At 37.1% G+C, this 23,915-nt stretch overlaps 1 protein-coding gene across 7 annotated transcripts in view; it reads right to left on the bottom strand.

The window, feature by feature from the left end:
- The window catches only part of OXR1 (oxidation resistance 1), a 382,144-nt gene that overhangs the window by 281,941 nt on the left and 76,288 nt on the right, over positions 1 to 23,915 (bottom strand). For 3 of the 7 annotated variants that reach the window (XM_073999286.1, XM_073999287.1, XM_073999290.1), the window contains exon 1: positions 19,365 to 19,486. The exons of the other annotated variants lie outside the window; for them this stretch is intronic. In XM_073999286.1, coding sequence (XP_073855387.1) covers positions 19,365 to 19,390 — 26 coding nt within the window. In that variant the 5' untranslated portion in view covers positions 19,391 to 19,486. Of the gene's footprint in view, positions 1 to 19,364; positions 19,487 to 23,915 lie in introns of those variants that run through there. 7 annotated transcript variants of the gene reach the window in all.

The raw sequence follows: 23,915 nt of genomic DNA, 5'->3' as shown, positions 1-23,915 counted from the left end.
GTCACAGAATACAGCTTACATCAAAGACTAGCCCTGAAAATATTAGTACAAACAAGCCCACTCTTCATGAATGTGATAATTGTTTGTTGTTTGCTAAACTAGACAGAATGAAGGAAGCAAGTGAAAAGTGGATTTCAGCTGGTGTTGACCTGACCTTGAGGAGTCCTGGTCATCTCATCTCTCAACAGTGGATGAAATGCTCTGGAAGGTAGTTTGGAAGTGAAAAAAAATGTCAGGCTTTGGGAACAGACTTGGGCTCAAAACTTGAAATTATCACCAGCAGCAACTTTCTTTAACTAAAAATTGGAGAGGATATTCCTTAGTTTACAATGTTGTGGAATAAAGATGCAAATATGAAATACCAAGTACTATATCAGGTATGTTGTAAGTAATCAATAAGTATCATCATTTATCAGCTGTACAATATCAAATAAAAATATCTATTAGCCATCAATAGCATAAGTTATATTTTAATATACCTAATCAGGGTTGTATTTTGCATATATTTACATGTATTCAATATCCATTATGAGGATATCATCTATATACAGAAAAATGACATCTATTGAGGTTCTTCCATGATGCAACACTGTGGTATGTGTTTTCCAGTATAACTAAATTATATGATGCAAACTAGATTTCCTTAGTGGCAGACCTTGAGCCTTTCATCATTATTCTATTTCTACATTTATACTTATTATAAAAATGTATTTCCTCTAGGGGGGCATCAATAAATGTAAAGTGAATTGGAAATACATTACATTCTTATAAATTAAGTTTATAAGAACGTAAATTCTTGAATTGAGAGCAAAAAATCAAAAGATAATCATGTAATTTAAATGTTTAACTTCTGAAGAATAATCAAGAGCATGATCAAACTACACTAGTTTAATGTAAACTATTAGGGATAAAAGAATTGGTATTGAAAAAGAAGTCCCCCTCGTCTGCCACACTCTCTCCACAAAAAAAGTGACTCTGGGTGGCATAATCCATATTTCAAAACAATGATACTAATATTTCCTTCCTACTCCTATAATATTTTCTAAGATTATACTATGAACACTGAATTTCATGAAACAATGACAAATGTTCATCTTTTTATTAAATTCAGAAATCATGTAAAGTAAGATTTTAAGTGTCTAACATGTGTGGTGTACACAGGAGGCAAAAATTTATGACTCAATTGAGGACCAGATGGTATAGTAAGGAAAATAGATATATCAAGTACAAAATATGTGGACTATTAGAAGTTTATACAAGGTATAGAAGTAGGTCAGTAGAGACACTGATGAATACTCTTTGGACAATGATATTAGAGAAGGCTTCTTAGAGAAGATAATGTCTGAGTCAGTCTCATTTGCAAATAAATAAATTTGAGAGTTACAGTAAGTGGTTGAATCATACATCACATGGCTAATTCATGGAATACTCTAGAGTGGAAACCAATCTCAAAATTCTCTCTTGGATAAAGTACTATAACAGTATCCTGCCATTATGTTCAAGTTGGTGAAGTCATCCACTCTTAATCTAGTGATATAACAGAAAGGATGTTGACAGGTCATGATGTTTCTCATATTACTAATGACAGCTCTAGTCTTATAGCTACTCAAAACAAAAACCCTGGTATCATTCCTGTTCTTTCTCTTTTTATTACACTCCACAACTGGTCCCTCATCAAATCTTGCAGGGTATACTTTCAAAATTTATCAATAATTTGACCACTTCTCATCCTCCCATTACCACTATTCTAGCCCAAGTCAACAGCATCTCTTACCAAGTCAACAGCATCTCAACAGCATCTAAACCTTGTCTCTCTGCTTTGCCTTAGTCTACTCTTAAAATAGCATCTAAAATGATCCTGTTAACATGTAAATCTGATCACATCACTTTTCTGTTCAGTACCTCTAGTGGCTTCCCGTGTCAATCAGTGTTAAAGCAAAAGTCTCTGCAATGAACTACAAGGCTGTACACGGTTTGACCCCTTATTGCCTCTCTGACCTCAACTCCTATTACTCCTGCACCCCTCCTGCCACCTTGGTAACACCACTTCAGTCACATTGTCCTCTTCATTGTTCTTCAAGCACATCAGGCATGCCTCCACTTCAGGCCTTTGTACTTACTTTCCTTCCATTGGGAATGCTCATCTCCCAGACATCCACAGCTAACTCCCTCACTTCCTTCCAGTATTGACCCCAAATCACCTTCAATTGAGGCTTTCCAGGGCCAATCATTTAAAATGTCACCCCACCCAACATTTTATATCCCCCTTCCCTTTTTAATTTTTCTCCTTAATACTGAAAATTATTTAACATACTGTATATATTAAAGTGTCTTGCTTATCTCCCCTTTCCTCCTGGAATGAGGGCAGGAACTTTAATCAAACTGTTTTCCTTTCTACTTTATCTCTAGTACCTAGCGTATAGTAACTACTCAATAAACGCTCATTGAATGAATGAATGAGTATAGATGTAGTGACAGCAAAGAAGAGGCCCATCCTCAGTGATACAGAACAAGGAACAGATAAGAGATGACAATCCATGGTTATTGTGTAATGAAGCCTGAGATATGCTTTGTGCTCAATAAATACTCATCAAATAAATGAACATTTTTAAAAAAACATTTCTTCCAGCTACAGGATAAGTAAGACCTGCCACTCAACAGTTATGAAGTCAACAACAGAAAAGGCAGATGGATTGACTGCCAAGGGTTTCTCTCACTGCTACTACACTAGTGCCAAGCAACCTGGGGATATCTCCTAAGGATAGCTGTGATAGGCTGGCATTTGTCATGTCGAAAGCTCCTGCACTCAAGGAAGAAGAGAAAAAAAAATACCATAATAGAAGTCAGGAAGTGAATAGTTTCTTCTTTATGTCTTTTTTCAATTTTTGCATTTTTTAATGCCAAAAAATTGTCATGGAGGCAATAAGCCTCTTCTCACAGATGTACATATCTAATTAATTAATATTTTCGGTCTAGGAATAGACAACTTAGGTTTTCTTCCTCATAGCTTGACTTCACTCCATTAACTATGGTATCAGTTTTCTCATCACGAAATAAGAATAAAAATATCTTCATCACAAGATGTTTTGAGAATTAGTGCAATATTGGCCATGAAAATGTTTTTAAAGCATAACTGCTATTATTATTCCAAAGGAAATATTTGTGGAATACAGTACCTTTATATGACGATTCTGGGTTCAAGTCAGTAGGCTACAATAAGACAAAACTATGAGAATATAATCAGAGATTTTTAGAAATTCGTAGGCTAAAATAAAATTAGTAAATAAGTAACAGAAAAAAATAGGTAAGTTCACTTAACTATAGAGATAAACAGATGAAGCCGTATAACTACATTCTGCAATTGGAAGGATCTGTAGTTTTGAGTGAAATCAACTGTATATCTATGAAGAAACTGAGGCTCTGAGCAATAATTGAGTCTGTGCTACACAGATAAGTCAGGCTTAGAGCTCAGGTTTTCCTATTTCTAATTCAGGATTCTATAATACAGCAAAAAAGCATTTATTGAGCTCCAAAATGCCAGTGTTGTCCTAAGCACTTTAATGAGTAACAATATGATGCTGCTGCTTTTACAATCCCTACTTCACAGATAGGCTTGTTTAGACAAAGATCAGTTATGTAATTTAGCAAGGTTACACAGCAGGTAAACTAGGATTTGAATCAAGACAGACTGATACAGCCTTGCTGTGCTCCCAACATCTATGCCACTTCTCTAAGCAGAGATACATTGCTCAGCCTTCCATCATGTATTCTCATCATACCAAATTAGGTCTTGGGGTGAAAAAAATCTTAGCACTATGATTCAGGAACTCCAAAGGACCAAAGAACATAAACAGACATGCAGTATATTTGTGTCAACATTTTATTACGGGGAGATTATGAAAAACATGCCTAAGAATTCTTCTTATTTGAGAGGCAGGAACAATTATTAACATGTTGAGAAATACTGCCTTCAACTGATACCTGGCTTAACTGAGAAAAACTAAACGTTTATGCATTACATTGAAAATGGATTCAATAAACCCCCCTCCCATTAAATCTCTTCCTAACTCCACTTAGAATACTATTATAGTTCTGAAGGTCACATGAAAGAGTCATTTAAGTAAGGAGAGCATCAAACTTTATTAAGGCTGACAACCAGCCTCTCTCCCCACAATTTTTTCTGTGTTCTCCTTGACTCGCTATTCTGTTTCTCCAAAGTATATAAAATACGGGCTTAGGGAAATAGGTATTCATTCAAAAGAGTGGAGGTAACTTATGGGTAAACCAATTACTGGTATCAATAGATCATTTTAAACCCTCTGAACCTCAGATCTCTCACCTATAAAATGAAAATAATAAACAATGAGGAATAATAGATTGTAAAAATAATAGATTGTAAAAGAATTGTAAAAATGTTAGGTATTGTTATTGGAAAGAATGTAGGTGGTTTCACTTACTACTACTGAAATACAGAAATAATTTAAGTGTACTTATATATATTGTCCCCACTGATCCTTCCTCAAGACATGGTGGGTTGATCATTATTTGTTCTCTCGAGCACATGAGAAAAAATGTGGTTCAGATAAGTGAATGCATCTCCCACAGTCACAAAATTAGCAACTATCAGAACCAGGTCTTCTAACTCCTGATGCAGTGCTTTCTGGCAAATGTTTCTGTTTCTTGCACGTTATCAATAGGGGGAATTTTGTTGACTTTTGAATATATTAATTAATTTTAGGAAAACAAAATAAATGACGATGCTGAGAAGAGTAGGAAATGTTTTCACCATGATAATGTTTCTGCTGACTGAGTCATTCTTCAGCGGCTCTTATTTGACTTTTAAATAGCTTATCCAAGGTCTTGTGTTGCATTTGCTATTCATTCAGAGAAGCAAAGTGTTTTCCGAAAGTTCACTCAGGAATTGAAGAGTATATGAATGGGTAATGATTTACACAGAGGTGAAAAAACAAACTTACACATTCATGCAGACAGAGCAATTAAGAGGAACAACATGATATCTCATTTATACATCTGTGTGCTGCCTAAAGCATAACAATCAGGTAAACCTTGTAACTTTTAAAGGCTAATAAAAACTATTGTAGGAATGTGAATACATAAATCTGGGAAATCTAACTTAATTTCTCTAAATGGTTTTAATTTTACTAAATTATTTGCAGAGGTAGGATTTCCCGGGACAGATTATTATCCTTTTCCGTAATTGCTTTAATGTAAGACATACAAAACAGATCAACAGGCAAACAAACAAACAAAAACCAGTCTGCAAGGTCCCCCATCATCTTAAACATATTAGAAAAAGAAGACATTAATACAACTGACTAAAATTAAATACAAAATATAAATAAATCTGTTAGTAATCCAAATCCTTTTAAAGTGAGTCAGTGTCCTTTTCTCTAAACATAGTTTCAAAAACACAAGTACATGCAATATCTTTAGGTGTTTTAATTTGAATGTTTCTTATAGATGATAATGAATAACCTGTGGTATTAGTCACATCTGATTCACACTCATTAATGAGTAATTTCCTTTGGTGCAATAGAAATACTCATTCCTGATATTTTTGTGACACTGCACATATTATCTGTCCCCATCTGCGCAATAATCTGCAGGTGACAAGACAGGTAACATTATTGTCAATTTACAAATAAAGAAACTGAGAATCAACAGGAATCCTGTATTTCCAGGCTTAAAATAGTTTTAAAGGCCATGTATTTAAACTACATACCCAAAGCTCGATTCCTCTCCAAAATTATTTTATTTATTTATTTTTATTTTGGAGACAAAGTCTTGCTCTATTGCCCAGGCTGGAGTGCAGTGGCATGATCTCTGCTCACTGCAACCTTCACCTCCTGGGTTCAAGTGATTCTCCTGCCTCAGCCTCCTGAATAGCTGGGATTACAGGCGCACACTGCCATGCCCAGCTAATTTTTTTATTTCTGTAGAGACGAGGCTTCACTATGTTGGCCAGGCTGGTATCGAACCCCTGATCTCAAGTGATCCACCTGCCCCAGCCTCCTAAAGTGCTGGGATTATAGGCATGAGCCACTGAGCCTGGCCAAATCCCCTCTAGAATTCTTCTTTTATGTTTAAGTACATCTAAGGAAAGAGAACTCACCATCTCTCAGGGGAGACTATTCTTACTCTAGCCAGATCTGAATTTGAGAAAAATTTTCCTTATAGTGAGCTCAAATCCATTCCCATAATCTTAAACCATTAGTTCTAATTTGCTTTTGAGGCCATACAGGACAAATGTAACTGCTCTTGGATAAACAGATTCACAAATATACGTGCTTTGCTATTATGTCCCCCTAGTGTTCTCTCCTTCAGGCTAAACATCTGCTTGTTCAGCTCTTCATGTCTTAAATATATATAAATATAAAATATATAACTAATATAGATTTTAATTTAATATACACGTGTCATTAACTTACTTGCACTTTATATATAACTAATATATAATATGGAAATATATCATCCAATTATATGTAATTACATATATATAAAAATAGCTGTAAAACATCCTCTTCATATTAGTCTGTGATTTTGGCTTATCCATCAGTCATCTGTCTTAGACCAGTGTACATGGCTAGTACATTCTCAGTACAGGGAAAGGTTTTGCCTTACAGAAAGTCTTTTCCTTAATGAGACATGTTAAGGAGAACATGCCCAGAACTTTTGAAACATACCATCAGATGGATGCTTATTAACTTACTTCTATAAAATGACAATATTCTACAAATTGTTTCACCAGCAGTGAACCTGGTTTTTCCCAGGCATGAGGCACAGTCACTTTTAGAGACTTTTAAGCCCCTAGCCACCATTAGAGCTGCTTCTGAAACCAAGGCTGTAGGTGACCCTATCATTTTACTTGGTACAAATACTTTCAAAGTACCAAGCAATGGCATAGTAGGAAACAGAACACAGGTCTTTATGTCTCATTAGAATCCACCTCATTGTCTTCTGTGCAGTCCTCAGATAATTGGAAGCAGAATATAAGGTACTGCGAGTCATGTTTCTCATACATAAAAAGATGAAGGCACTTAATCCTGTGCGTGGAAACTGACAATGGCAGCTTTTAAAGGACAGGGCAGACTCCGATGGTGTAATGACAGTCTTTACAGATATTTCTAGGTTTAAAGAGATTCTCGGTAATCTATTCTTTGGGTAACTGTCAACTTAGAAGTCAGCGACTGAGAGCAATGATGTTAAAAGTAAATTTAAGGTGAGTTGCAAGTGATAAACTGAAATTCCTAAGGCTAGGACCATCTCTGCCTGGTCAACTATTGCATCTCTTGTACCTAGCACAGTGCTTCCACAAAGCAGGCACTCAATAAAGATTTTATTTTAAAACAAGTAAATGAATTAATGAATAAGCGACTGTGAGGAGTGGACAGTCAACAGTCAACTCTACAGCCAGAGGAAGAGAAATGTATGGATGCTCCATCTCCCCTTGATTGTAGCATATGCTGGCTTGTGGCACCTGATGAAAAATGAGGGTTAACCATGTATTATCTTTCTGACAGCCTTTAGTACAAGAAATGTCTTTTACGAAATTAGTGAAGCAGCACAGTGCGGCAGTTGATGCAATAGGAAACACCAGAAATTTATAAATGAGGCTGTATCATGACAGACACATTAAGCAAAATGAACAACAGACATACTATGTCCTGGGCTTTTCAAGATTTGGGACTGCCTTCCTTCTAATGAAGAGCTCCTGTGTAGAACAGATAATGGTTAGCTTATTGTAGATGGGGACAGGAAGAGAGAAGATTATTCCTAACCTGTGCCAGAAGCTAGATAGTTAGAAGGAAGTAATTATTTTTTTTTTCAGATAAGAGTATGCTAGCCTTATTTATAGGTAATGTGCTTGTCTTAGTCTGCTTTGTATTGCTATAATGGAACAATACAGAGTGGATATTTAATACAGAAAATTAGTTTATTCCTCACAGTTCTGTAGGCTGGGAAGTCCAGTATCACAGTGACAGCATCGTATGAGGGCCTTCTTACTGTGTCATAGCATGGCCATGGCAGAAGGGGAAGAGAACATAAGACAGGGCAGGGAAGGGGGCCAAATTCACCCTTTCATCAGGCACCCAATACTGCAATAACTAGCCCATTCCCCAATAAGAGCATTAATTCTTTAATAAGAGGTGATGCAACCACCTCTTACCAGGCCCTATCTTCCAACACTGTTGCCTTGGGGATTAAGTTTCCAACACACGAACTTTGAGGGTATGTTCAAATCACAGAATTCTACCCCAGGCCCCCAAACTGATGTCCTTCTAACAATGCAAAATATATTCATTCCATCCCAACAGTCCCAAAAGTCTTAATGCATTCCAGCATCAACTCAAAAGTCCAAAGTCCAGTCTCATCTATATCAGATATGGCTGAGACTCAAGGCATAATTCATCCTGAGACAAATTTCTCTCTAGCAATGAGCCTGTGAAGTCAGCAAATTACATGCTTCCTAAAAACAATGGTAGGACAGGTATAGGGTATACATTCTCATTTTAAAAGAGAGGAATATGCAAGAAGAAAGGGCTAACTGGTCCCAAGTAAGTCTAAAACCTAACAGGGAAAACAACATTGCCTGACAGTTCCAGAATTGACCTGAGCATACTGAGGCAGGCATCGGGCTCCCAAGGCCTCCGGCAGTCCCACCCTGTGGGATTGCTGGGCTCAGTCCACCCAGCAGCTCTCCTGGGTTAGAGTCTCATGCCTCCAGTTCTCCCAGGCTGATGCTGCAAGCTAGTAGCTCTACAGTTCTGAGATCCTGGAAGTAGCCCCACTCTCACGGCTTCACTAGGTATTGCTTTAGTGAGGGCTCCGGCAATAACTCTATGCCTCTGAGAAATCTCTTCCTGGGCCCCCAGGCTATCCATAACAGTCCTTGAAATCTTGGTGGAGGAAGCCATACTTCCACAGCTCTTGTATTCTGCATGTCTGTAGAATTAGCACCATGTGGACACCCACCATGGTTTACAGCTTCTACCTTCCAGAGCAGCAGGTTGAGCCACACCTGGGCCCAACTGAGCCACAGTTGGGGCAACCAAAGAGCACTGCATCAAAATGCAGGGAACAGAGTCCCATGGCAGACCTGGGCAGCAAATGCTGAGCTTTTAAGGGAAGCTCTCTGGAAATCTGGCCCTCAAGTTCCTAGCTTGAGGAAAATCTTTGAAATGCCTTTGGGGTCATTCACCCATTATCTTGATAAATAGAATTTGGCTTCCTTCTATCCATATTAATCTCTCTAGTAAACAGTTGCTTGGTCAGATCCTTAGAATTCTCTCCCGAACGTGCTTTTTTATTCTTCATGTGGCCAGGCTGAGAGTTTTCCAAATCTTTCTGTTCTTCTTATTTTTAGCTATAAACTCAGTCTTTAAATCATTTCTCTCCACTTGCATTTTACTATAACTAGTTACAAGCAGCTACACAGCTCTGTCAACACTCTACTTAAAAATTTTCTTCCACCAGATATCCTAGTTTATTGCTCTTCAATTCTGTCTTCCATAAAGTCCTCAGGCATGGACACAATTCAGCCAACTTCTTTGCCATTTTGTAGAATGATGGCCTTTCCTTCAGTTCCCAATACCTTGTTCTACATTTCTAATTGAGAGCTCATCCAAACGGCATTTACTGTCTATATTTCTACCAACATTCTCATACCAACCACTTAAATAATCCCTAAGAAGATTTTGGCTTTCCCTACAGCTCTTGTCTTCTGTGCCTTCATCAGAATTGTCCTTAATGCTCCATTTACAGTAATCTAGCCTTTTCTAGCCTGCTCCTCTGAATTCTTCCAGCCTCTATTGGTTACACAGTTCCAAAGCTGTCTAAACATTTTCAGGTAGTTATTATTGCACAGTCCCACCTCTTGGTACCAATTTTCTGTCTTAGTCTGGCTTTTGTTGCTATAACAGAATAACACAGCCTGGGTAATTTAAAGAGGAAATATTTATTTCTCAAAGTTCTGGAGACTAGAAAGTCCAACATCAAGGTGCTAGCATCTTGTGAGGGCCTTCCTGCTGCATCATCCCATGGCAGAAGGTAGAAGGTAAAGAAAACACTGGAGAGGGCAGGGAAAGGGGACAAAATTCATCCTTTTATCAGAAACTTATCCCAAGACAACTAACTAACCCACTTCTGGGACAACAGCATTAATCTTTTAATAAAAGGTGACCTAATCCAAAGTAATTATTTTGCACAACAGTGAATCCCAGTGCCTGGCACAGTGATTGGCACACTGACTGGCACATTGGAGGTATTTATCAATAACCTCAATAAGTAGGCATTCAATTAATAAATTCTAGCTTAAGAAGTGGAGAACTACTAAAAAATACTGTCTAAAAATAATGCCACTCAGATGTCTTAGCCACTTAATTAAAGGTCAATTTGATGATGTGTTTTTATGTACAATGCATATAATAAATGCAACTGGAATTTACAGGAAGAACACACACACATACCACACACACAAACACATGCACACACATTATTTGGTCTTCTGGATTCGTGAGTCTCCATTCATCTATCGTTCCTTTGGTTGACATGGGACTTAATGCTTAATTTCATGACCAGTTCAAAGAACAGCTGAGCAGAGGAATTAACAAGGCTCAAAAGGTAATCAAATAGCTGCCAATGTATGGTTATGTTATCATGGATGGATATTCTATAGGCTATGCAAGCTGCAAAGAAAACATGTAGGTGAAATCATGATGTGGAGAAAAGAAACCCACAATAGCTGCTCATCAAGATAGATTCCATTTATTTCTTCCTCAAATTACATTGATGGCATTAAATAATTTCCAACATATTTATTTTATCAATAAAAATAAGACAGTGGTGCCAGATGAATAAAATTCCATTATTTGATCATTTTTACAAGTTTTGTTTTTATTTCATAAATAATCCAATGATTTTTTAAGATAAATAATGTTAATTCTGCTTCTGTTGAATATGCTAGAAGCCCAGAAAATCCTTAATAAAAAGCTATTCAGGAAACAACAACACTACTATACAGTCATATGACTCGATGAATGAATTTGAATTGTCGGAGGAAGCAGGCAAGTGGGTATGGGACAGAAAGACAGTATCTTCGTTCTATTCCTAGCTACATCTTCATCCTCTGGGTGACCTATGATGACTCACATCTCTCTGAGCGCTTGCAGTGACTCAGAATTGTTTTAAGAAGTTCTTTATTTAATTCTATATCATAGATCATTTCCGCTGGAAAGCATACAATACAAAATGATCTCTTTTTATTTCTTTCTTCTATCTATTCATAGGAAAAGTTATTAACTTCCTGTATAGATTGAAGTGAAATGTCATTAAGTTTATAACAATTAATGGTGAAAAACTAGTCATAAAAATGTTATAGAAAATATTTTTTAGTTTTTGAATTACATGACTAAACAGCATTGAATTGTACAGCCAAGAAGCAAGAGCTCTATTGGAATTTGGGTATTAATCTAGGTCTATTGGGAAAACACTAAATATATCTTTCATAGTACTGGATTCAATGGATCATAATCTAAAAATACAAACTTTCAAACTTCATTTTCTTTAAGAATTGCTCAGAATCCTGTGAGTCAAAAGAGTCCAAAAGTATGAGTCTGACCCCAGGAAGCTGCATTTCTGTCCAGTATCCCAGGTGACTGATCAGACCAGACAATATTTTCAGCAACACTGCTCTAGAGGGTCATCACCTGTTCCTTGGTTGGCATCTCTTTGAGAATTACATTAACATCTATAAATAGAATGACTCATGACTAACATTAGGAATTCAGACACTGACTCTTAATTTTAACACTCAGTAATGAAATGAGAAGACAGTTTTAAAGGACATGCATTTGCCCTTGGCTAATGTTTTTATCAATAGACAGTATTTCAACTGAGACTTTACACTTGCTCCTGAAAGTTCTATAATTGCTTTTAGTTTTCTTATTTAGGTTCTGGTCTCTGGGTTGATTTTAGTGTAAAAAATATGAAGATGTAAATTATCGTTTATCAAATAGACTGTTCAATCCTGACGAAATGCACAAAAATATTGGGTTGAGTTTTATATTTGTTTGTTTTGTAAAACATGGGCCTTGGCCAACACAAAACTTAAATACTCTGACTAACTCAAAACAACAAATCCTTTGTTAAATGATGCTTGACCAAGGGCACCAAGTCATACAAAAGCAATAGTATCAGAAGTTCTCCCTGGACAACTCTGGAACTCTAAATCACTCCATAAGCAAATAAAAGGAAGGAAATACATCAAACTATATTAAATCAAGTTTTATCAAATAATAGCTGTGTGCAAGCAGCAATGGTATGGACAAAAGTACTATAGTGTTAGTTCTTATCTTTCAACATGCAATTACTAAAAAATGTGAGAAATATTCAAATAAGTATACACAAAATGCTCAGAGGGTGGCAAGGCAGACGAGACCCCATTCATCTGGGGAAGTAAGAAAGGCTTGAAGATGGCAATTACATGGGAATGAATGCAACAACACAGAGTCAAAAAAGTGTCTGCCCCAGTTCACAAAATCTCATAGTTTGGAGTAAAAGTGTGAAGGATTGAGTAGTGGAAAGAGGAAACTGGAAGAGTATGTTGGGGGCAGGCTAAAAATAGCATACATTCATTCCATGAATAAGATAATTAATTTCATCAATTCTGAGATGAACTTTAGCTATTATTATTTTTTAACATTTTAACACCTCCGAAATGAAGATGCCGTTGGGTGGGTAGCAGTTTTGATGTTGTCACTACCTGTACGTGGACATCAAAACTTGCAAAGTAGGTGTCAGCAACTTGAAATAAAATGACTCTTTTTTATTTTATATATATATACACACACACACACACACACACACACGCACACACACACATATACACACACATAATTTTTTTTTTTTTTTTTTTTTTTTTTTGAGACAGAGTCTCACTCTGTCTCCTAGGCTGGAGTGCAGTGGCATCATCTTGGTTCACTGCAACTTCCCCTTGCCAACTTCAAGCGATTCTCCTGCCTCGGCCTCCTGAGTAGCTGAGACTACAGGTGAATGCCACCACGCCCGGCTAATTTTTTGTATTTTAGTAGAGATGGGTTTCACCATGTTGCCCAGGCTGGTCTCGAACTCCTGAGCTCAGGCAACCCACTCACCTAAAATGACTCTTTTAAGAAATGCTTCAACTCTAATACTCCTGATGAAATGGAGAATGCTGTGTTGAGAAACACAAATATCAATGATTCTTAGGTAGAAAGAGATTCATAAAGGTCAAACTTAAAACATAAAGTTGGAATAATTACCTTAACCAATGTATTTTTTCTTATGTTTCCCTTTTATTTATGCATTAGAGTGACATATAATAAAATCTTTTTTCCTGAAATATAAAAATGGTTTTTCAATAAGAATAAAATAAAAATTCAAAGAATAAGAATGTATTGTGCCTTAGTTTAATTGGCAGATTTTTTTTTCTTGCAGTACATAAAACAATGGTGTGTTTTCTGATCACCACCGTCTTAGATTTGATGAAATGGGCTACTCGCCCATGTGCACTGTGCACCTAGGCTATGCCAAGTACTATGCTAGATGCTGGGGGGTAATGGTGGGCAAAACATGACAATGTCTCAGATCTTACAGTGCTTACAGGCTCAGGTCCTGAATTATGGCTGAAAAGCCTGGACTATGTATTATAATTGGATACCACCGTGAGAGTTTAAGACCAGGAGTGATGTGATCAGACACATTTTGAGGGAAGTTAGCTCTAGCAGTGGCATATAGGAGAGAAGGCAGGACAAGGAACTGGTGGTAGGAGGAATAGTTAGAAAAGTCTTGAAATAGTTTGTGTGAGATATAATGAGGGCCTGAATTAAGGCATGGTCACAGGCAGAGAAAGAAAAAAGAGAATTTAATCAGCATGATTCCTACTGCTCATAGTTCATGATCAAAGAAATCCAGCAGACAATTTCAACTGCCTTCATATTGATGGAAATATACTAAAGCATTTGAGAGCTATTCTATCATCAAACATATTTTTCATTTTCAAAGTGGTCCATATACTTTACCTTTGGTTAGCCCAACACTTAGGGCAAGGCACCATGCTAAGCTCAGGGAATACAAAGAAAAGAGTCTTCCCAGGTGAGGGAGAGAAAGAGATCCATGGGTGATGTGATGACACCAGTGTGCTTATGTGCAGTAAAACTAACGGGGTGAGCTCAAAGTGCACAGCACCACTGGAGATGGAAAAGATCTCCAAGGGGCAGTCACATCTGACCAGGCACTTGAGGAAGCAGTACAAAGAAGTCATTGGACATTCTTGTACAATGCAAGAAAGGGCATTCTGGGCAGAGGTAAGCTTGTGCAGAAACAAGGAGGTGAGAAAGAGCAGAGCACATTTGGGGCAATTTTCAATAGATGGCTATGGCTTAGTACAAGATGCCTATCAATAGCGGGAGAGGTTTGGGGCAGATAATCCCAAAGGCCTTACATCTTTTAAAATGTTTCAATTTAGTCCTAATACATGACAGACCCACTAAAGGATTGCCTACGTTTCATTTCATGTTACTTAAAAAGGCCCTTAAAATGTACTCTAAATTGGATGCCACATAGAAACAATCCTGGAAAGAATTTTCAACAAGTTTCAAAATAAACAACAAAAAGCAAAGGATGAGATTTCAAATGTGACCCTAGTTTAAGGATGCAATTAATTTGAAATGTTCTCATAAAGTACAATTCCAGGAGCAGTAAATTGGTGACCAAGTTAAACTTTTGTTTCTTTAAAAGTCCAATATCAAGTAGAGTGGGTGGCCCTATTTTCAGAATTATTCCATGATGCACTTTGATGTAACAGAAAGAAAAGGTATCCATAGATACAGTGTTGTTAGCGGTGATTTTTACTTTTTGGTAAAGATAACAAGATATGAAACAATTTTCCTGTTAATTAAAACTTACTCTATTTCTGAGCATGATATTTTAAAGAAATTTTATATCTATAATGAATATTTGGATATATATGCGGTTAATAGTTATTTTAACAAACATTTTGGTTTGCTGAAATTGTTACAGGTTAAATTAAAAGATAGTGCTGTCTTTAAGTTCAGACTTACATGGATTTCACAGATTTAAGAAAATGCAATGGAATAAAAAATTCAGCTAATATCACGCTTCTCTTTTGGATATTTGTGGAGTTCAGTATCCATCTTGTATCATATTTAATTTACCACTGAAGAATTAACCACTTCTTTGTTCTGAGTCTGTAATTACACATGAGCTTACAGATAGAAACCAAATGCAGATGGAGTTAGGAGCTAGACTATGGTCTATGTGTCCCGCATACAATTATGTCGGCTAGCCTCTGGAACCCCAAACTTAGCACACAGTGGATATTCAGTCAAATATGCTCCCATTCCCCAAATCAGCTCACGTTCTCATGTTTTTAACTTCCTGCTGTTTGAGCAGTAGCAGCCTTCCTGCTGTTACATCATATTTGTTTTTCAGCATGTACCTCTCAGTCTCACCACTAACCTGTAAAATTCTGGAGAGCCGGAATCATGTTTAAATCACTTTTGAACATTCTTCTTTTTAAAAAGCCAAGGGACATGCAAAAAATAAAAGCTAAAGAAATGTGTGTTGAACCAAATTGGAAATATATGCACAATACTTAAAACTTCTATTGCTAATCTCAACAGAGACAAGTGTTTCTAGAAAACAATCGAAATTTTATACTATATCAAGTGACGTTCTGTGCTATTTTAAAATCATAACGTTTTCAACCAGCATACTTCAACATCATCAAAACTAATATTTGAAAGAAAAAAAGATTTCCTGTTATGCTGAATTAAAAACAATCATTACATAAATTGAAACTGAACTGACTTTCAAGTGTATGATTATGTGCATACAAAATTGCTTAAAATGGCAAAGCTAAAAGAACCCATCCTTAACTCTATTCTGATCCATGTATAAGAATGAAAACTATAATGTATTCTACAGATAACTTTTTTGTTTCTAAATGGGCAGAATTCATCTGTATAAATAAAACATATATTAGAGCCAGTATATATGCTTGTAAGATTTCTAATTGCAATGATAATAAGCCAAACTGTTTGCAAATATCACACACTCAGATGTGTCACTTGATTCCAGGTAGTCTAGAAAGGAACGTTCAGAGTGTCAACATGAAAACTCCCGTGTTCAGGTGATTGCCTTCTTGTCCTCACCTCAAGAGCATATTGTTTTACACTAAACCCTGAGGGAATGAGCACAATTTCATTTATACATTAGAATATTTGTTTCAGACACTGGAGCTGTGAAGAGAGTCAGGCTCAACATCTCTAGCCTTGAAGGGTTCTACAGGAGTGCAAAGAATGTGTTATATCCTTTCTCGGTTCCCAATTTGCAGTGAGAATTTCACTGAATATCACAGTTTGCAGCTTTACAGAATACTACCAGATTAGCAAATCTGCTTCAGTTCTAGATGCAAGAAAAGTTAGGGAAATGAGTAGGTAAGCTGTTTGTTCTTAAGAAATAAGAAAATGAGGAATTACTTTTCTGAGGTGCACAGGCAAGTTATCAATCGGTGTCAAAATTTTGCTTTGCCTTAAAACTAAAACTAAAGAAACAAACAAACAAAACAAACAAACAAACAAAACACTCTTTCAGAGCTCTATAAAATGAAAATATAAGACCATTTAAGGAATCATATTCCTATGCTCAAGAGATACTTAGGCGGCTTGAAAAGGTCTGCTCTGTTTTACTTGGAATGCTAGTTGGCACTACAAGAAGTTTGGGACTGGCAGTTTGTTGTGTACGGTGCACTGCTCCTGCATCAGCCAAGAAGAGCAGACTCTGAGGGAGAACGTCCTAGGCAATGTGCTGATGTCAGAGCTGCCTCTCTTTTCCTGCTTCTTCTTTTGATTGCTTTCGCTTTTCCTTTTCAAACCATAATTTAGAACTGCAATAATTTAGTGTTTTTTCCCCTTCCAACAACAAAAATTTAATATTAAATGTACCCAATTCCTTCCACTTTGCTACAAAGTATCTAAACTGAAAATACCACACCAACAAACATGAAAAGATTCACCACATTCTTTCAGGGGATACGGAGTAATTTAAGAAATGAGTACTTGGGAGGCAGCCAGGCATAATTTTGATCTTTTAATCACTAAGCAATTGCAGTGTTATGAGGAACGTCTTCATAATCAGACCTTAGCTTTGGTAAAAGCACCTGGCTCATTTCACTGCTTCTGTCAGGTGTCTATTTAAAACACTCAGGGAATCGATCACTTTCTTATCTGAACATCCATCATTGCATGAATAAATTATGGTTCATTCATCACATGAAAATTATGTACCAATGCAAAGCTCAGCTTCAACTCTATTGGCCTGGAGTAAGCACTATGATATACGACTTGATGAAATATCAAGTTTCAGAGAAATGTTTATATTTTTATTTTTGTTTAAAAGTGTGCATGCCTGTGAGAGAGCATACATGTGATAAGCATGAAGAAAAATGTGAACGTGCTCTCCATGCCCAGAGAGTAGGATTAGAAAGGGGATGTGACCCTACTGACTCCAAGGGACAGCAAAAAAAATTAAAAGAAAAAAAAGTAAAAGAAATCCTCTTAATGTGGCATCATTAAGATTTTTCTTTTATTTGTGTCAATATGCACATATTTTGTAATTTGAATATCTAATGAAGGAAATGTAAAAGGAATTTTAAATAAGTAATTTGGGATTCGATTTAACTTTTAAGAAATCTATTACCAAGCTTCTGTGGACTCTACCATCATCATTTGCTAGCTGTGTGGAGCTGGATAATTTGCTTTCTCTTTTCTTACCTCAGGATGCCACCAGTTATGATGGGAATTATAACAATACAAACTTTGCAGGAATGGTTGTGATGACGCCATTAATACAGGCAAAGCATACAGAACAGGATGTAGCTTACATTCAACAATAGCTTTGGCTTTGAGTAGAAGTGGTGTTGTATCTGGGACTACTTCTCAAGGAATAACTTGCTAAGGTTTCTGGTAACTCTATTGGTTTTGTGACTAAACCATATTCTATGTAGCTAGCTGCATCTGGCTCAGAGCTACGGATGGCCTTCCTTGTTTAAATATTGATGGAAGAGAGGCAAGAAGAACTGCAAGATTTTTTCTTAAAATTAAACGAAGAGTCAAAAGTGAGCAGAAGGGTAACATCAGCTGAGGCAGATTCATTCTTAACAAGGCAATTTCAACCCCTAAAATATGTCAGGCAAAATTTATATTTGTTAAATTAAGTTTCCAGATAATTGTTGTTTTCTGGCTTCCAAGATGCAAATTCATGATCAACTATAAATGTCAAGCCAGGCAGAAGAGGGTGCTAATTAAGTAATCTGGTTAAGTACTCAACTTTCAAACATTGTGTTTTTCTCACCTGCCCACCTATAAACTTCATACCAGAGAACAAAATAGCTTTAATTATATAAGAGCATAACATAATCTTGAAATTTAAATGATGTTAACAACATCAATGATGTTATCTATATCTGACAGAAATAATGAAAAAGAAAATGCATTCTTACAGTCAGGAATAATGAGAATTAAGGAGTAAAGGTAGTTTGCTTCTGGGGGCGGGAGATTTCTGCACTTTTGTTTTAACTGATGTTCTAAAAGGAGCACCTGGTCATCCACCAAGGCCGAGGTCTATCCCTGTAATGAAGTCTATGCCGGTAACAACTGAAAAGCAAGAATTTCCAATAATTATTTTTTGTTGCTAGACCTATGGTATTATTAATTTAAAATATTAAGTGGTTGAAACTATTATTCACAGAATAATATAGACAACATTTTTCATGATTCTGTTTTTTTCAAGTAATTTTAGATTATTTTAAATAATATATTTAAGCTGAATACAACATACTGAAATATATAAGTGCTTAACATATTTTAATTGAGAATACAAATTGTGATTGTCTCCCTATGCCATTTAAAACCGCTTAAACCAAACAATAAAACTGTTCATAAATGATAGGTGGTGCCGAGTTGAAATCAGTAAAAACAGCATTTGAAAATACGAATAACTATGACTTTGAAATGGATCGTATGCAATGAATACCGCACAGCAAACATATCAGAAGGGTTTTCCCTTTCTTTAGTACCTATGTCTTTGGCAGTCTGCCTTGTTCACGGACCCACTTCGCCAGGAACCAAATGGCAACAGAAATCCATCTGTTTGGTCCCATAAACACAAAGATTTGATTTCTCACTTGCACAGAAATCAGAGAGCTATTTTATAATGGAACTAGGAAACGTTTTCTTCATAACACAGGAAGTAACAACAGATGCAGGCTGATAGATCCCACCTACCCTGGGCTGTTTTTGTCCTTCGTCATTTCTGTGCAGGCAGGGAGGCAACCTTATATCTGTGTGGGAGCCGGGGCGGATCTGATCGGAGTTCTGTTACCTGTGAGCCTCGTACTAGATGTCTCGCTAGCTCCACCCACTGCCTCCGCCAGGAGCCCGGCTGTTGGGGGGTGGTGCTAGTATCAGACCAACATCTAAGGCAAAAAGAGACCCAAATCCCACATAGCAAGCTGTTATCACCCAAAGAATATGCCGTTTGGTGTGTACAACGAAGGGGGGTACTAATTACGATGACTCTTCAGACATGTATGTGAGAAAGATCTGGAAGTGTATTTTTCTTTGGGTGCTACAAGGAAAACACAGAAGCGATTTAGAGATAGTACCCATATCAGACTTTCAACCAAGGAACACAAGAATATTGATACTGACACTGCTATCACTGTCATTCACTGTGTTCTTACAATGTGCTAGGCATTATGGTAAGTGATTTACATGCATGACTTCGTTAACCTCACAGTGGACTCTAAGGGAGGTGCTATTCGTATTTCCATCGAACAGAATAAACAATAGAAAATTACCAAGGTTTAGGAACTTGCCCAAGGTTAGGTAGTTAGTAAGTGGCAGAGATGAGATTTGAATTTTGTCCTGTAAGAACCCAGACACTGACTTATTGAGCACTTTACCCTACGTCCCTCCCCTTCATACATTGCTTTCAGGAGATCCCTTTATATCACCAGACCATTTTCCCTTTATATTAAAAGAAAAATCAGATAAGGTAAATTAATGATTTCTTGTGAAGCATTCTACTAGCGATAAGCCTCAGTTACCAAAAGTCAAATTAATACCCTCAAAAATTTAAGATGTCCTCAAAGTAACGTTTGACTTTTAATTTATTTTAGAAATAAGAGATGTGTATGATGATACACAAAATTTGTAAACGTGGTCTTCAGCTATAAATTACGCAGCATTATAACAAATTGAACTACCAGCAAGAATAAACTTCATGTCTTTTAAGGAATATGTTGAGGGTGGGGTAAAAGCTTATTAAGTTTTCTTCCACCAGAGATCATCACAAACATTTGGTTTCCTTTCTTTGTTTTTTTCTTTGTTTGTTTTGGTTTGGTTTGGTTTTTGAGACAAGGCCTTGCTCTGTTGCCAAGATTGGAGTTCAGTGGCACCATCTTGGCTCACTGAAGCCTCAACCTCTCAAGTGATCTTCCTGCTTCAGCCTCTAGAGTAGCTCAGAGTACAGACACATATTACCATGCCTGGCTACTTTTTGTATTTTTCAATAGACATGAGGTCCTGCTATGTTGCCCAGGCTGGTCTTGAACTCCTGGCCTCAAGCAATCCTCCCACCTCAACCTTCCAAAGAGCTGTAATAGCAGGCATGGGCCACTGTGGCTGGCCAAAAATTTGATTTTTTATTTATTTTTTTCAGATGGAGTCTTGCTCTGTTGCCCAGCCTGGAGTGCAGTGGTGCTGTCTCAGCTTGCTGCAAGCTCCACCTCCCAGGTTCAAGCAATTCTCTTGCCTCAGCCTCCTGAGTAGTTGGGATTACAGGCACACACCACCACGCCTGGCTAATTTTTGCATTTTTAGAAGAGACAGGGTTTCACCATGTTGGTCAGGCTGGTCTCGAACTCCTGACCTTGTGATACCACTTGCCCCAGCCTTCCAAAGTGCTGGGATTACAGGCACGAGCCACCGCACCTGGCCTCAAAAATTTGATTTCTAAGTGGAGAAGTCCCTGTGTATTCAGAGAAGTCTTAACTTGTAAAGCAAAGTAGAAATGAGTTAGAGCAATGTTCTTAGAATACAAGTTTATTTGTTAATGAACCACATTTGAACACAAGGGTCCACCTTGCAGATTTCTAGAGGGTATCAGGGATGGGGAGACAAACCACTTCTCATCACCCTCATATTTTTCACTCTCATTCATCTGCCTGGACTGGAAAAGAAAACTTTCACAAAGTCAATCTCTATTTGACAGCCTAGTAAGAAAGGGCTATTCTTGATTCCCTCTGCAGATAGTAGGGTCTGAAAAACATTGTAAGGCCCTGGTCTTGTTACTGCTTCTGTTAATCAGCATGTCCAACCCAGGTGAAATTAAAGTCAACTTGTTTTTAAGAAAGGACATAGCCTGGCTCCACAAGCATTTCATTTCTGCCACTGTTCTCCAGGAGGAGCTGCATTTTTCTTCACTTTAAGAGGAGTAGGAAGATATGATTTGCCATGTCTGGAAACCCTTTCTAAAGCCTTGCAGTACGAATAGTGCTAAGCTGTGAATTAATTAGTATGAATGTCCTTTCATTTCTGCCCCTAACATTTCTATTCGGGTAGAATCTGATTAAGTGGACATCTAGAGTATACTTCAAAAGTAAATAAGGTCTAAAATAGTCATCGGATGAGGGACATGGATGGAAATGAGGGTCAAAATGATGCTTTGGTAAGTAAGTGAGAGGGTGCATAGGAGACAGGCATGGTAATGAGGCTAGTCTTCATTTAGCACAAGCTGGAAGTGGTGCATCTGGGGTGCTGTCCTGAATCATGACCCAGTTAATAATGAGCAGTTCTCAAACTGCAGGCACCAGACAGCATGCTTCAGGATCCTGCCGATGGATTCACCTGGCACTGTGAAAATGCTAATGTTTGAATGGGCTCTTACACTAAAGCTGTTAAGACTCATGGTACTTTTCACCTCTATATTGTGGTTTGGTTTATAATGATTCAGATTTCACCCTTCTTTGGTATTTCATGCTACATAAAGCCTCTTAAATGACTGCAAACCTATCACTAGTCCACGAGGTTATACTAGAAATAAAATAGGTAAGATGAGTGTGTTTGTCTACTTCACTGTACTGCAAGACTCTTTAATAATAGGACAGCAGGTGGAGATTATCAGGAGTGCTTTAGCAGTTTCCATTTAATTCCCTGTAAATAAATGGCTCTGTTGGTAGACTTATTAGACAAAGGATTCAGAAACACCAGAAGAAGAACTCTCCTTGAATTCCTAATGCCTGTTGCCCAAGGTCATATCTAAACTATCCATATCTGTTCTTAAATACTGTGATTTATATTAAATTATAATAATGCTAATATCTGTGTGGTGTATATATATGGGTGTGTGTGTGTGTACATATAAATTTCCTACAAGAATTTTGTAACTAAATTTTTCAGATGATACTATCTTTTTTTATAGATCTTCTTTAAAAAAAATGGGATACATGTGCAGAACATGCAGGTTTGTTACATAGGTATACGTGTGCCATGGTGGTTTGCTGAACCTATTGATCTGTCCTCTAAGTTCCCGCCCCTCAACCCCCACCTCCAACAAGCCCCGGTGTGTGTTGTTCCTCTCCCTGTGTCCATGTGTTCTCATTGTTTAACTCCCACTTATGAATGAGAACATGCGGTGTTTGGTTTGCTGTTCCTGTGTTAGTTTGCTGAGGATGACGGCTTCCAGCTTCATCTATGTCCCTACAAAGGACATGATCTCATTCCTTTTTGTGGCTGCATAGTATTCCATGGTGTATATGTCCCACATTTTCTTTATCCAGTCTATCATTGATGGGCATTTGGGTTGGTTCCATGTCTTTGCTATTGTAAATAGTGCTGCAATAAATATACATGTGCATGAATCTTTATAGTAGAATGATTTCTATTCCTTTGGGTGTATACCCAGTAATGGGATTGCTGGAACAAATGTTATTTCTGGTTCTAGATTCTTGAGGAATTGCCATACTGTCTTCCACAATGGTTGAACTAATTTACATTCCCACCAACAGTGTAAAAGCACTCCTATTTCTCCACAGCCTCATCAGAATCTATTGTTTCTGGAATTTTTAATAATCCATTCTGACTGGTGTGAGATGATATCTCATTGTGGTTTTGATTTGCATTTCTCTGATGATTAGTCATGTGGAGCTTTTTTTCATATGTTTGCTGGCCACGTAAATGTCTTCTTTTGAGAAGTGTCAGTTCTTATTCTTTGCCCAGTTTTTGATGGGATTGCTTGTTTTTTTCTTGTAAATATGTTGAAGTTCCTTGTAAATTTTGGATATCAGACCTTTGTTAGATGGCTAGATTTCAAAAATTCTCTTCCATTCTGTAGGTTGCCTGTGAACTCTGATGATAGTTTCTTTTGCTGTGCAGAAGCTCTTTAGTTTAATGAGACCCCATTTGTGAATTTTGGCTTTTGTTGCGATTGCTTTTGGCATTTTTGTCATGAATTCTTTGCCCATGTCCTGAATGGAATTGCCTTAGAAAGCAAAGAGAAAAGCAGGAGTGGCAATTCTAGTCTTTTATAAAACAGAGTTTAAACCAATAAAGATCAAAAAAGACAAAGAAGGGCATTATATAATGGTAAAGGGAACAATTCAACAAGAAAAGCTAATTATTCTAAATATATATGCACCCAATACAGGAACACCCAGATTCATAAAACAAGTCCTTAGAGACCTACAAAGAGACTTAGACTCCCACACAATAATAGTGGGAGTCTTTAACACCCCACTGTCAGTATTAGTCAGATCAACGAGACAGAAAATTAAC

Source organism: Macaca fascicularis, chromosome 8, assembly GCF_037993035.2.
Source record: "Macaca fascicularis isolate 582-1 chromosome 8, T2T-MFA8v1.1".
Classification (NCBI taxonomy): domain Eukaryota; kingdom Metazoa; phylum Chordata; class Mammalia; order Primates; family Cercopithecidae; genus Macaca; species Macaca fascicularis.
Note: the sequence above shows the minus strand (reverse complement) of the source record. Positions and strands in the feature narration are given on the sequence as shown.